This window comes from Felis catus, chromosome X, assembly GCF_018350175.1.
Source record: "Felis catus isolate Fca126 chromosome X, F.catus_Fca126_mat1.0, whole genome shotgun sequence".
Classification (NCBI taxonomy): Eukaryota; Metazoa; Chordata; class Mammalia; order Carnivora; family Felidae; genus Felis; species Felis catus.
The window spans coordinates 111,777,148-111,792,549 of record NC_058386.1 but is presented as its reverse complement, the minus strand read 5'-3'; the positions used below and the strand labels follow the sequence as shown (position 1 = coordinate 111,792,549).

General features: G+C 54.7%; 1 protein-coding gene across 7 annotated transcripts in view; it reads right to left on the bottom strand.

Moving 5' to 3' along the window:
* FHL1 (four and a half LIM domains 1) overlaps positions 1-15,402 on the bottom strand; it is a 61,889-nt gene continuing 46,487 nt past the window's right edge. For 2 of the 7 annotated variants that reach the window (XM_023249463.2, XM_006944038.3), the window contains exons 3-8: positions 4,614-4,795; positions 4,184-4,358; positions 3,333-3,502; positions 2,683-2,869; positions 1,849-2,048; positions 1-1,498 (exon numbers count right to left, since the gene is read on the bottom strand). In XM_023249463.2, coding sequence (XP_023105231.1) covers positions 1,415-1,498; positions 1,849-2,048; positions 2,683-2,869; positions 3,333-3,502; positions 4,184-4,358; positions 4,614-4,769 — 972 coding nt within the window. In that variant the 5' untranslated portion in view covers positions 4,770-4,795 and the 3' untranslated portion in view covers positions 1-1,414. Of the gene's footprint in view, positions 1,499-1,848; positions 2,049-2,682; positions 2,870-3,332; positions 3,503-4,183; positions 4,359-4,613; positions 4,796-5,461; positions 5,485-5,758; positions 5,962-12,015; positions 12,152-15,402 lie in introns of those variants that run through there. The other 5 variants (XM_004000938.4, XM_006944037.4, XM_045051162.1 and 2 more) reach the window with 5 other exon arrangements.

Below are 15,402 nucleotides of genomic sequence, written 5' to 3'. Positions count from 1 at the left end.
TTTATTTATATGCTGCTTTATTTCTGTAAGGGTACACTGAAACTTTAGGATAACAGCTAATGACAAAATGTAGAAATGAGGCATTGGCTTGTCTAACCACTCCTACGAGAATGTTAATATGCACTGTCATTACATGTTTACTTTTGATACTGTCTCATTATGTAACAGAACAATGTTGATGAGAATACGGTAAGTTAGGTGAGCCTGCATCTCAGGTAAGCACTGTGTGGAAATCCGCTTGTGCCTGTGAGGGTGGCAGCCGCTCCCCCAGAGATCCAGCTGAGCTCTTGAGGGACAGTCCTAAAAATCACAAGAAAAGGGACTTGGCGGGCCTCTTGAGCACACAAAGAGCAGACAACTACTATGCTACAAGGGACTCCACTCTAGCCGCTGTTTGGAAATGTCCTATCCGTGTCAATGACAGTCCTGGCGCCTGCTCAGCTACCCCCCGCTAGAGTGTTATGATCACTTCGGCAGGATGAATTTCAAAACCGCAGGAACGTTTGAGGGGGGCTAAAATATCGACATGCAAGTCTCCAAACCCATAAACTACGTTACTATGAATTAAAACGAGAGTATTAAAAAAGAAAAAGAAAAAGGCCAGCTGGGTTAGTTTTGTTAAGCCTCCAGAAGTAGTCGCCGTGACGATGTTCCTGTGAAACAGGCTCGTTTTCTCAGGTCTGCCTACACTTTCCAAATCACCTGCACGTTCCCCGCTTGAAAGTGGGAACGTTCAGAAAACACGCCACACGGGGAAATCGAAAGTTAGTACGGGGGAAAGGTCAGTTTAGAGTTACAGCCAAGTTCAAATGTTAACTTTCTGGAAATTCGTATTAGTCGTTTGAGAGCACAAAAGAACAGCAGGAGGATTTCGAGGAGGAGGTTCAACCATGCAATTTGTTAAGTTCGCTCTCTGCTCACAGACAGGTGAGCAGCCGAGTTGGAGCAGCCGCCGCAACTCTTGCGTGTCCTGAGGACACGGTGGGTCCCAGCTGAGCCACGAGACGCATCTCAGCGGGGGCTTTATGTGTTACGCTTCTCGCTCACGTCACTAAGCAGCTAAATGGTGAGCACGTTTCTGCCCTATGATAAACATGCAGAAGAGTCAACCTATCTACGTGTTTGTGTTTTCACCGCAGCTGCGGAGAAGTGGCCGCGCCGCGACATCCTAGTGTGACCACTGCGTGCCCGTATCTGAGTAATACTGTAAAATGGGAGCAAAGACAGAGGAAGCAACTTTAGAGGTGAGAGGCCGCTCTGGCCCTCTGGGTGGTGCAGGGCAGAGGGCGAGGACACAAGAACAAGACTCGATTCCATTTTACAGGACAGGAGCCCCTGTCGCTTTACAGCTTTTTGGCACAGTCGGGGCAATACACTTGCTCCTGGTGGAAAACAAAGCGCTTGTTGGCCAGATTCATGGAGCATTTTTTGCAGTGGAAGCAGTAGTCGTGCCAGGATTGTCCTTCATAGGCCACCACACTGGAGCCTTTACCAAACCCTGGGGAAACGACAAAAGAAAACAAAGGAGGCCGCTGAGTGGGCACAGGCGGGAGGCCGAGCGCCGCCTTGCCCGTTCACGGAGCCGACAAGCACACGGGGGCAGCGTCTGCCCGGCCCCCGGCCGCCCTCCGCCGCGCACCGACCCCCGCGTCGCCGCCACCCTGCTACGGCTCGCGAGGACCTGAGGAGATGCCAGAGCTCAGCCGCGAACCCACATTCCCATGCCACCGCTATCGCCCTGTGACACGCACCGACCTCCCAGCATAACCAGTTTCTTTGATTTAGGGCCATGGCATCAAAGTGGCCACCAGGAGGCAAACTTGGGCTGTTCGCGGGGTGTGCACTTACCGGGCCTCGAGGAGCTGCTAAGCTTCGATTTTTTCTATAAAGAACCACCACCCACGAGGGACAAGTCCTCTCTCCACCCGGATGCCTGCCCCGGAGGTTGGCGCTGGGAAACAGGGTGAGAGGCAAGCGTTTCCCGTGGCACACTGGGGGCTTCCTAGCTTTAGAGACTGGGTGGCTCACTCTTGACACAGTCCTTTTCCCTGAGGATGGCAAAAGTCTTCTCAAATGTACATTTCAAGGCTCCCCGGGGAGATGGGAAAATTGGAGGCGGGGAAAGGGCCCGGGGCACGTGGATCGCGGCCGCGTGAGGAGGAATGAAGTGATCAGCTCTGCTTCTGATCGCCAAACAGCTGCCCGCAGCCACCTCTGAGCTAGCCTGCCGCTAGGGGCGCTCTAATCCCCGCCTGCCGCTCGCAGCCTCCCCCCCTCCCTCTTCCCCCTCTCCCCTCCCCCCTCCCCCCCAACTCCCGCCGGCCTGATCCGCCCCCCTTTCCTCTCCCTTCCCCGCCGGACTCCCCCCACCCCCCCACCCCGCTCCCACCGCCACACGCGGTGCCTGCCTGCCCGTGGCCATGGCCGTGGGTCTCAGGCTCGTGAACTCCGGCAGCGTCGTTAGTCAGCAGTAGTCAGGAGGTGTTCTGTATTGCAAAGGCTAAGCTGGCCTGGGGGAGAATCCAAACTATTCGGGGGGGGGGGCCTTCGGGACCACAATGGCAGGGGGACAGGACATTCTGTGGGGCCTTTGTGGATGAAACCGACGGCGTAGGAAAATGAGAGATGGTTACCATGCGCAAGACCTAGCCTGGCAGACTTAGCAAGGACTCTTTAGCCTACCAGTGATGGGGTTCTTGCATCCAGCACACTTCTTGGCCACAAAGTTCTTGTAGCAATCCACGCAGTAATACTGGTCCTCCACAGCGGTGAAACGCTGCCCAGCCAGCTTCTTAGAGCAGGTAACACACACAAAGCACTCGGCATGCCAGGGCTGATCCTGGTAAGTGATTCCTCCAGATGTGATGGCCTAGACCAGGGAGTGTAGCACCGGATTCAGATTCAACAACCATTTTGTTGAATGCCTACTACGTGCCAGGCACTGTGCTGGGCGCTCTGGTAGACAGTATCTCATTTGATCGCCACCACGGCCATGGGAGGCAGGTGCGATTATTACCCCCGAGCTACAGACGAAGACACCGAGGCTCAGAGAAGGCGGGCCCCTGCGTGGGGTGACACGGCAATTAGGGGGTGGAGGCGGGCCCTCTAGAGCCGGGGCCGCCGCGCCTCCCCAGAGCGCTCGCGGACAGCCCGACTTGGCCCCGGGCGCCGCTTTCTACCGCCACAGCGTCCCCGTCTGCAACACGGGAATAATAATTCCCACGTCGCAGGGCCGTCGTGACGATGGAATGGGATAGTGTGTGTGCAAGTGCTCTGCCAACTGTCAAACACTTCCAGAAACGAGTCAACGCGGAGCTCCCTCGACAGCGTACCTTGTTGCACTTCACGCAGTGCTTGGCGAATTTGGTCTCGTGGCAGGTCACGCAGTAGAAGTCCTCCCCTTTGGGGAAGAAGCTTCCGGTCCCGATCACTTGCTTGCAGTTGCTGCAGGTGAAGCAGTCTTTGTGCCACACGGTCTTCTTGTACTCCACGTTCTGATCTCCTGCGGGGGAAGCCATCCACAGCCCGGCTGACAGGGCCCTGCAGGGGGCTGCTTCCGCTCAGCCCGCCCCCCAGGGCCTCCAGAGGGGAGGGCGCACAGGCCCTGCACAGTTACCGGCCTCACGCTCGCTCGCCCCCAGCCGTGCTATCCACGGCTGGGGGGGGCGGGGGGTGGGGGGGTGAGGGGAGGGCTTCTCCCCTCCGTCCTGCTGGGGTTGTGCAGACCCAGACTCCCGTGGTCAGGGGGGAAGGGGACCCCGGCAGCAGTGTTTCAGGATGGGGGGAGGGGCTGAATCCCCGCCCCACCCCCACGGCCGGCCTTTGCGGACTGGACCTGGAGACTCGCTGGGGGGAGGGGCAGAGGGGGCAGCTGGCCCAGAATTCCACCCAGGAGGGCGCATGCTTTGATCACTTACTCTCCCCAAATGAGAAAGCGCTACATACTTTTCACTTCTTTCTCTCGCCACAGACGGCTCTCTCCAGTGTTCTTTAGTTGCCGAGTGTGTGCGTGTGTGCGAGCATATATGTGTACGCAGATATACGTGTATATATATGCGTGCATATATATGCTAAAATCTAAGCGCGGCTCGCAGCAGCATCACCCCACCACCGCGAGCACCCGGCATCATCTCCGCCCTCGGGGCCTCCTCCCTGGCTGCCGGGGAGGGAGAGGGGGCGCTACCTGCCACGATTGGCTTGAAGCACCCCTTGCACTTGGGGTTGTCCTCCCGAGTGGTGCACTTGTTGCAGAAGATCTTGTTGTCCTTGGCCACAAAGGTCTCGTTGGCCAAGGGGTGAAGGCACTTGGCACAGCGGAAGCAGGTGTCGTGCCAGTAGCGGTTCTTATAGTGCACCTCCTGGGGACCGAGCAGATGGGGTGGCTGCCGTGAGTGGTGAGTGGTGCTGGGGGCCCGGGGGGTGGGGCCGGGGGTGTCAGGGGCGGTGGCCCCCCACCGAGACTGGGACAGCCCGAGGCCAACGTTTCTGTGAGTAACACTGTGAGTAACATGAGGGGCGCCCAGGAGTTTGTGAAATACAAGCAGGCCCCGCCTCGGACTGCCGTCCGGGCCCCCCCCCCCCCAGCCCCCACACGCCGCCGGGGCCACCGTTACCTTGGAGTCGGCGCCGATGGGCTTCCGGCAGTCCACACAGGTGTTGGCGCAGAACTTGTCGAAGCACTTGAGGCAGCAGTGGTGGCCGTCCTTCTGCACGTACTTCTTCCCCTGCAGGTTGTCCCTGCAGTAGTGGCAGTCGAACTTCTCAGTCATGGTGCCCACCTTGTAGCTGGAGGGACCTGCGGGGGCAACGGGCCGGGCAAATGAGCCCCGGGAGGACGGTGGGCGCGGCGCCGCGACCCCACACGCTTCACTAGGACCCGGGAAAAGACCGGCCCCCCGGCGCTTTGGGAAAGAGCCCTGCCGGCGGGACGAGGGGCCGGATGGGGCGGGGGTGGGGGGGTGGGGGGGACAAGAGGGGATACGGGCCGCATCCTGGAGGCAGGCTGCTTGGCGGCGGTGCCCACGGCGCGCCAGGCCCTCCCTCGCCAGCCTCCGAGGCCTCGCTCCCTCCTTTAGATCCGCCAGAACACTTTTAAATCCCTGAAGGGACCCGGAGGAGTTCTGTCTGCCGCAGTTCACGGCCCCGGGGCCCGAGCCGGGGCCCCAGAGCGGACTTCTCACAACGGCGTTCTCCATCCCCGGACCGGCGAAGTCTACGACTGTGAACACTCGGCACAGTGACCTGCCGGTTTGGGGCGTGCCCACATCAAGTCCCCCCTTGGTTCAAGCAAGTTTGCGACTTAGGACATTTGTTTTAAAAACTGCAACTTTAAAAGAGGATCTACAGCGGGGGGGGGGCACGCTTAAAAAAAAAAGTGTTAAGCCGATCATTCGAAGAACCCCTCCCACTGCCTTCACAGCAACAGCCACCCGAGTCCCCCAGCACCCCCCACCCCCCCCACCAAAGCTTGCGGCGCTGCCGAGGCGCTCTGTTCGTCCCGCCACCAGAAAGGTACCAAATGGGGGTTTCTATTAGCTCCCGACTTCTTTAAACATATGCCGATCTCCCCCCTCCGCCCGAACGAACGTGGGTTCCGTAGACTGCAGTTATGTAATCGCACAGGAAACACCAGAACGGAGACGCTGTTCCCAGCTCCCCACAAGCGCGGTTCCCGTGCTAGCAAATGCCCCCGTGTCATCTGCAGAGTGTCATCTGGAGACGAGTTGAGGGAAGACGGCCGGGAGGCCCCGGTACTCACCGCAGCTCTTCCACTGGCCCGGCGGCCCCAGACTCCCACTGTGCGGCCCGGTCCCAGGTTTTTTTATACAAACACATGTCCGAGTTGTTTGGATCCTGTTGCCACCGGCAACCAAATAGCAGAGAGTGAGCTAAGGAAACCACACCCTGCGTCTCGGAGCCGCCTCGGGAAGGCTGCTGAACTCTCACTCACAACTGGGTCCGTTTCGGAAGCCAGGCGGCCAACCAAGCAGAGCGCGCGGCCGGCCCGGGAGGCACAGGGCCCGGGGGGGGGGGGGGTGCAGCTCGGGGTCGGCTTCAGCCCCCGCCCGCGCGACCCTCGGACACACCCCCTCGCCTCCTGGGAATGAGCCGCTGCGGCCAGCGGGAGGCATTCCGGGGCAAAGACAGTTGCTTGAGCCCGCTGTGCCACAGTTCAGAGGTTTCTCGGGACCGGAGGATGGCTCTTACTGGCACCTTGTCCCCCAAAGAAAACCAGGACGTTCCCTCACGTAAACTGGGTTACAAACGAAAAGTAGAGGCACAAGTGAAACCAAGGTCTGTCTCCTTGAACTGCGCACCGTTTACGTAAGGTAGCTTTTAAACTGCCATCGGCCTCCGTGCAAACAAAGTGCCCGTCACAGTGATCGCACGCCGGCAGTCAGCCTCCGTTCATTCCTGCTGGCCCTTCACCTGTCCCCTAAAACCCTTGTGTCGTTAGCTCTTCCATACTGAAACCGTGCACCCGACAAACATTTACTTTCTTGTTAAGAGCTGAGCAGAGAAACTAAATAAATCTCCAGTAACGGTAATGCCAGGAAATTAAATTATCAGTGGCTCCTAAATACCATTTGGCAGGAAATTAGAATTTGTAAGATTAGACAGCACTGGCTTCCTGCGCGGCGAGCAGTCACGGCCGGGTTAGCCCTTCGGAGACTATCTTCCTGGACCATGTCTGAACATCCCTCCTCCTCCTCCCTCGCCGAAGTCTCTATTCAGAAGACAACGCTGGGCCGCACCCATTTTCCTGTCACTCTTCCGATGTCTTTCAAAGAGGAGATGACCCCCAAATACTTCTAAGCGTTAAGTCCCGTACAGAGTCCCTCCCGACAGGAGCCCCGGCTCGTGGTACGTCGGAGCCCCAGCTTTAAGCTAAACGTCAAGGCGCCGGCGTCACACGGCAAACAGACACCAGGCGACACAGTGAGTCCTGTTCAGGCAGCCCGAGGTTTGGAGAGAAGGGAAACCACTATGGTTCACGGTACCGGGGAGAGCATACCGGCCGAGCCTTTCTCACTTCAAAACCACATACTTTGAGAACCTGTCATCTTGCCAATGCCAAGTTCTTCACTGCTCACTTTCAGGGTTCGAGAACACGACTGGCTCACACTTTCGAGGCATCCAGCCGATGACATAAGCCATGGCTCACCACGGATCGTGGAAGGTACCGGAGTGTGTCGGAAATGGGAGTCGTGTCCGCACGGCTGCACGCCACGCTATCGTCCCTATAGCAGAGGGTCCTGAACCCAGCAAAGGGAACACGAAATAGCTCACCCCAAGTTAATGGTGCCTCTATGGAGAGTCCCACTTCTTAGTGTTTTCGAGTCCTGGCTTTTAGGCATTATTAGTTTTCCTTCCTGTCGTAGGAGAAGCCCAGGGTCAGCTTACATTCCCCGCCCCCGTACACTTAAACCCAGAGAGGCTGCACCCACATGGACATGTTTCAAAGGGCATATCCTCTTAGAACTGATTTCCACAGTGGACTCGGGCCTTTCTCGTGTGTGCGGAAACACGTATTCGTCAAGATAAAATAGGCACTTCTGGGAGCACTGGCTTTATTGCCTAATAAGTAAACAGGCTGGAAATACTTAAAGCATGTTAGCAATGCCGATGTCAAGCCCATGAACTTTAGTTCTTTTTTTTTTTTTTTTTTTTTTTTTGCAATAATTCCAATCAAGTGGAACTCCGGGCAACCTGAATTAGCTTACCTCATGTTTTTCTCAATTTAGGATTATTTGGTCCCAGACTATGGCAAGCCTTCGCGTAGCATGCCCAGGAGGAAGTCGGAGTACTAGATACGTACCAGGTCGTGACTCTGTGTCAAATGTGAACGTGTGCAACGGGGAGGGATGTGGCTACCACTCATCTTCAGAGCAGTTACCGATTCTAAGACAACAGCGTACAGACGACAGCGCCGACACACACACGGGCTCCTAAAAGACCGCGAGCGCCCGGGTTCGTGGCGCCACCAAAACAAGCCGCAGCGCAGTCTCGACTTCGTGGGGCGGGAAAAGCTGGGCGCCTTCCTTCCTTCCCCGATGTCAGAAATAACGGGGTGGGGGGGGGGGACGAAGGTAGCGTTTGACCTGGTCTTTGAGGCTCTCTTTAATCTTCCTGAATTGCATATACTTAAGGCGTTTATCTCATAGGGAATACGGTTTTTAATCCCCTTAGCCATTTCTCAGACCGCGAAATACGAAGCCGCCTAACCTTCCCCTTCCCCAGCATCCCGAGCTGTCTCCCCGGACCCCCTGCCGTTATCTGGGAAAGGGCATCGTGGGCCATCACTGGCAACAGTGGATACCCAGAATGACAATGCTCCCTCCCTTCCCGCCTGTCCTTGTCACCACGCGTTTGCCCTCTGGCAGCTCTCTGACGGATCCTAAGGTGGAGGTGTGAGCCGGGCGCATATGCAGGGCAGGGCCGAGGCTTCTCTATCACAGCAGAAGGTTCCAAACGTACTAGGAGTCCCGGGGATCTAATCGCAGGCCCTGAGTACACCAGTCATACAGTAAGTATGTGCCTGTGGATGGACGGGTGGGGGAGACAAGTCACCGCCACTAAGCTCCTCCAAAGCTCTTTTATCAAAAGCATTTTATAACAAATATTTGTTTTTAAAAATCAGGGCACAGCTCTTGCCACCCTAAGGTGCTGATGTCTGACCCACAATCCTTTACGGATGCAGCGGGTTCAAATGCATCCGAGTTGTGACCGGGTGATCCCATTTTAGATACTTATTCCAAGATGGTAGCCTTTCTTGCTATGCCTGCTTCAAAAAGACACATCATCCTTCCCTTAATCAACAAGCTTCCTCTTCCAGAAAATTCCTGAACTACAGCCAACATGCTCAGAGGTGCCTACATAAACCTCAGCATCTCAATAAAAAAGTGTTGGCTTTCGGTTTCCTCGTGTGCACATTGAAGGAGAAACGTGATGGTGTGACATTTCTAGAACTATAAACCTCTCATGAGAGAAGATTCAGTTCGTACTTAATAATCTTGCTTGTGTTTTTAGGTGTATTTTCTCATGTATTTCTTGCTAATATCCATCGTTCCCCTTCTGCCCGAGTGGTTCGAAATAGGAAGATTTAAGGAAACCGTGAATCTTCGAGCAAAGCGACATTCTTCAATGTGCTCTCCCTGAGGAGTATGGTGCACAGTGTAAACAACGAACAGCAACCCGGATGGAAGAAAAAAATTGGGGCTATTTCTGGTCTGTTAATTGCTAAGTCCAACATACCAGTCCGTTAGTCACTCTGCGTATAAATACTGGCTTCTAAAGAAAGGATATATCGCTTTCCTGAGAATGTTTGACAAATGGAGCGAAGCCTTGGCCGATGAATAGGACGCTTGTGTGGCAGACACACTAACGCACCTGGAGGTGTCGTCAGACGTTTGGGAGTAAATACCTGACTAGCTGCAATGAGACGGAGTTCATGAGTCATGGCTGAAAAGCAGCCTTTCATAGAATCTCACAGAAAATCAGAAAGGGTTCGTTTCCCTTAAAAACAGAACACGTACGGAACGATTCAATGCTATGTGCAACCTCACTTGTACGCTACATTCAGAGAAAAACTCATAAATCTCCTTTGGGTCACTGATACACAGTTTTAGATTATACCCGGTAACAGGAGGGTTGGATAGAGATTATTAAACAAAAACTAGGTGCCCCTGGATTTCCACCAGGCTAGATTCTATGCGAGTATTACTCTGTCCATATACGAAGCTTTTCTTAATACTGCGCGTGTTATGCGGGCACCTTCCAGCTTGCGTATCAGAAAACGAGTGCTTCCGACCTGGCAGCAGCAGGACGTGCGTTTTCAGTTTTCCTAGCGGTGGGGAAGCAGCAGGCGGTCGTCTGGTGGTCACGACAAGTATGCAACGTTCAAGATTCACCCTTGACCAAATCTTCTGGCTGCCATTTTCAGTTATTTTAAGAAGTCAACCCCGTTTGATTACTCGCTCACACCACCATTTCATTTTCCATCCCTGCCCCAAGAAAAGACTCCTGGGGCAGTACGTACAACCCACTGGGCAGTGGCCGGTGAAGGGAACTAGTGGCTGTATAATACGGCAGATGGCCTTACTTCCCTCCCCATCCACAACCCCCCCCCCCCCCAGCCTGGTCCTCAACTCGAAAGGCCAAGGGTAAAGGCACTGATCTACATAACTTTGCAGACTGAAAGTGTTCAATAACAAAAATATAAATTCCTGTCCTCAAAATGTCCTCTTAGTATATGGATGGCCACTGAAAATGGATTCTGATCCAATTACCTGAGCCTCTAATTTGTCTATACGAAGCCCATCTCGGGGCAACGTGGATTTTCTTTTTGTGAGGACCTCTCTCTTCTCTGCTTTCACAGACCTATAAATCAAATGCAATACAAAATGATAGTCCCTGGTTTTAAAAACCGTTTGTGGGGGAGGCCTGGGTGGCTCAGTCGGTTAAGGGTCTGACTTCGGCTCAGGTCACGATCTCACGGTTCTTGAGTTCCAGCCCCGCGTCGGCCTCTGTGCTGAAAGCTCAGAGCCTGGAGACTGCTTTGGATTCTGTGGCTCCCTCTTTCTCTGCCCCTCCGCCATTCATGCTCTCTCTCGCTCTCTCTCTCTCTCTCTCTCCCCCTCTCTCAAAAATAAACATAAAAAAAAACACCTAAAAGGTGTCAATAATCTGTCTCATTTAGTCACTGTTACAGCCTCCAGATTTATATAAGCAAGAATACTGTCAGGATTTCGTGCAATTTAAAATTGGAGGCTTGGGTGTGCTGTAAACAGGTCACCTTTTAAATGTACTTTCCTATTCTGTCACTTAATAAGTAAACAAAATGGGGAGTTACTCTACCAGTTGACATGCATTCAAGGCCCACTGGAACAACCAGTACAGCTGAATAGCCAGCCTGCACCCGGAGAACGGACGTGGCGGCCAATTACCACAATCTCAGGCATGTGGCGCCATGTTTGTAAAATGGCTCCTGGGGGGTGGGGGGCAAAACAGCTCTTCAACATTTGGGAACAAGAAAAACACTGCATATTAATTCACCAAAGCAGGGAATGCCATCGCAGTGCGTTTGCGTTTAAACACCCAAGAAGACTTTCTAAAGGTATTCTCATTATTTAAATTCTGATGGGCAATTACGAGTTCTCAAAATGAGTTTTTCCTGCCACCCGAAATTAACTTGTCCTATAATCTGGAAGCCCGGAGACAGGACACAGTGCCTGCCTCTAAGAAAGGGGAGCGTTCCTTAGGCAGAGGGCAAAGGAGCCACAGCGACGTTCTTGGCTTTGGAGGAGGGACCGGCAGCCGGGTGAGCTCAGAGAGCCGGGCTCTCTGGGGAGACGGCCCGTCCTTCAGTCCTTCAGCCCGTTCCCCGGGTGTCTGTCCACGGCCCAAGGGCTTCCTTTGTGCCAGGTTACAAAACAGGAAGACGACTCTCACGCTAAGGACGGGCTAGAGGTTCGGAAACGTTGCCCCTTTTTCTGATAAGAACAATGACCACCCTGCTTGTCACATCCAAAGGATCATAGCTGCTTGTCTTCAGAAAGACTAAGCACATCGTTCAGAGAAGGAAAGAGGTGGTAAGTCACTATGGACTTTCTCAGTTGTCAGTATTTCTCCCTTCAGCTCTATATTCAATTGACCTTTTCTAAACACTTGAAAGTCGATTTAAAGCAGTCGCGACGAACATCTGTATGTTATAAATAATAAAAATTGCTAACCCCCCCCCCAATTGTTCCTCACACTATCTTTTACAGTTTCCTACGATGTCCTAAAACGTGTAAACTATGGTAATAAGTTTCTATTTTTAAAGAACAAGCCACTCGACCTGCCTTTAGTGTTGGAAACAGCAGCAGAAGGCAGCGACAGAGCAGAGACCAGCCAGGACTTATTATGTAGACAAGGCTAAAATCAGTTCATCAAAAACTATCTTTTAGTCGAGTGAGGGATTCCCTGCCCTAACGCAACCGTGTTCGATGGAAGATAAAGAGTATGAAGCTTTACCTGAGTGTCTATGGGAAGCCATGGCTCAGAGACCAAGTTCAGGAGCGGCACCTAGACCAGTCTTCCCTCGACCTCAGCTGATAAGGCTGTGGCTCATTTGTGAACATACATTTAAGGGGAAGCGGCTAACACAAAAATAACCGAGAGCAGATGGCCCACCCCTCCCCAGAGATCACAACCTTAATCCCACTAGAAAATTCTTAACCATTTTAGGTGATCCGAGGGAGAAGAATAGGACCCAGTAAAAATACCAAACACTACATATAAATACCTGTGGAGCTACTCAGCATCCAAATTAGCTCCAGAGCCAGAGAGGCCACATAGAAAGTCATCCCTGTACCGGAATAAAATTTGGACTCAGCTCTGGCATAGCTTAACGCTGAGCCACCCTTATTAATCCACTTTATATGCCTAAACAGCTTCCTTCGGGCCCTACGAAGTGTTTTGTGCTGCTAATGACAGAAATAACCGTAAGAGACAGACTTATATTAACCGGTGTCATTAAAAGGCGTTGGACACTAGGAATAGAGAGGTCAGGGGCCCCGTCTACGTCCTCCTTGGTATGTACCAGAGACCAGCAGAATCCTGAAGGTGCGATTCTAGCCACACATCTCCTTCGTGTCAGATGAGAGACGTACACATATACAGCCGCCAAGTACACGAGGAGGATACTTTTGTCCCACAAATGAAATCTGCTTTTCGGCATCAGGGACGACAAAAGTAAAAATACGGATGAAAAGGAAGAGGGCAACCTAACGTGTTGTAACAGCTGGAGGATGGCCTGTAAGTCCCTCTGTGACCCCACGCCTGTTCCCTGCCTGGCCTTATCCCCGGCACCCTCCCTGCACCCTTCGCTCCAGCCTCACGCTGGCCTCCTCGCTGGCCTCCACACCCTCCAGACGCGCCCGGCCTCGGGCCCTGACACGGTCCCCTGCCCCCCCCCCGTCCCCCCACCCCTCCCACCCCCCCGCACAGAGCCCTCTCACAGTTGCTCGTCTACCTCCTTCCAGGCTTTTGCTCCAAGTCACTTTCAGTCGCCTCTCATTGGACCTATTTCAAATTGCAACCATGCTCCCTGTCCCCTGTCTCCACCCCCTTCCTCGATTTATTCTCCACAGTAACTGTTGAAAAATGAACTAAAAGAAGCAAAACGTGCCCATCAAACCTCAACACGGCCCCACCTGGAACTCAAAAGTGCCTTTGGCCACTGAACATCAAGGAAGGCATCTGAATGGCTGAGTTTTACAATTCTTTTTAAAAATATTTATTTTTGAGAGAGAGAGAGAGACACACACACACACACACACACACGCGCGCACGCACGCCACGAGCGGGGGAGGGGCAGAGAGAGAGAGGAGGACAGAGGATCAGAACCGATGCAGGGCTCACATTCATGAACCGCGAGACCGTGAGCTGAGCCAAAGTCAGACGTTTAACCGACTGAGCCACGCAGGCGCCGAGTTTTACGATTCTTACGTTCTCCAAACGTTTAATGAAACAGTTATTCCAACAGCTGAACTTGTAACTTCTCGTTAGCTGGAAAATGACAGAACAATAAAAGCGGGGATGTTACAGGCAAATTTATCACGTGTTGGGTCCAGGAGTCGGTCGGGGACAAGAAGGGGGGGGCGGCACTGTGCCCCCCAGCCCGCTCCGGCCCCTGTCTCAGCGGCCCGGCGAAATGCTGCGGGGAGCCCGGCCACTTGGGAAACGGCCGCACCCCTGAAATAAAGGTCAATGTGTCTCCCGGCAGATATGCGTGTCTTGCGGGAGATGGTGGACCGTTACGAACCGGAAACGAGATTTTAGCGAGGTGCGTTTCGAGGTAGAGCCTTCCTCCAGGAAGCCAGTTCTGGCTTCAAGCCCCGCACGAGAGGGCGCGTTCCCTCAGCGGGCGCAGTAGTTAGCATCTGGAAACGTCCCAACGGAATATGGACACACTGATGGCCTCATCCAGCTGGCAAACAAACCTATTTTGCCCGAAACACGGGAGAAAATACACAACCCAGAGAATTCCTTTCTGATCTGCAGGTGCAGGACCAGCACGGGCGGGAGCCCGGCAGCGAGTCCGCCTGCGGCTGACGGCACCTCCACCCCAGGTCGGCCCCGCCTTCCTTCTCGAACCTCAGGAGGCTTGACCCCGGCCTGCTCTGACACGCGTCCCCCCGCCGCCCACGGCCTCGAGTGCCAGAGCTGCAGCTTGCGGAAAACCAGAGCGGAAGGGGCCCCGGATGAGGTGAGACACAGTCCCTCACGAAGAGAGCTGGTGGCCCAGAAACCCTGGCGGTCGTTTAGCAGACGCCCCAGCAGCCGCGGCTCTCGTGAGCGTCTGAGCCAAGTTCGTTACACGGTAACAGCGTGATGTTTCGTGGTTTCCTCAAGAATCACTGTGCTGTCTACAGAGCGCCTTCATCTACCGTGGCCGGGGCTGGCCGCTGTTCGGCGAACCGGTCTCTACTGTCTGAGGGCCACGTTCCAGGCCTTCTATTCTCTCACGCTGCGCGGCGTGCGTCAGGATGGTTTTTCAGCGAGTGTCGGGCATCAAAAACCCGAAGCTGCCTCTGGCACGCAACCCTCCGAGAACCGTTCACTTCCGAGGCTCTCTACCCGCTTCTGTCTTCCAGCTATTCCGCCGTCGGCTTGTAGGCTCCACCTGTACGTGACCCCATCCCCTGCTGTCGTTTACTTTGTAAGGTAAACGGCGGATGTCCTACTATGCGGTCCAAGGGGTTTTTCTGGTACCACATGGTCCAGAGTACCATATGGTTCTGTCTTCCAAGTGGCTCAGCAGCAATATACAGATGACCCGTCTTCCGCAGCAGACGGAAGGTGGCATCCAGCCTTATCGCAGGCAGGGGTGTGCCCGGGGGCGCTGGTGAGACCTGCCGGATGTGATGACACGTGACCTCTCGGGTCCCTGAAGGCCGGGTAAGAGGGGCCTTCCGAGGAAAGGCGCGGTGTGAGCAAAGCGGCACGTGGCCTGGCGGGGCGGGAGCCCCGGAGCGGGAAGCAGGACACGTGACACCGGGAGGGAAGGGCACGCCACCACAGGGACGGCCACTGGGCGGTAAGAGGGGCGCCTCTCAGAGGAAGGGGGTCCGGGGGGGCCAGGAGACAGCCCGCGAGGGTCCTGCCGGCGTCAGATGAGGCCGAACGAATGATCGCAGGTGGCGGCTAGCGCCACGAGGGTCACCGCGGGGCGGGACCAGAGGGGACGGAGCCGCCGGGCTCTTGGATGTCGGGGATCTGAGCGATCGGGGCGATGACGGGGAACTTTATGTGGCCCGTTACGAGGAGCTTCTGCTGAGGTGTCAGCGGCTCGCCCCGTCTCACGGGACGGCCCCGGGCTGTCGCTGTCGCGACGGGAGAGAACCAGGCGAAACTGCG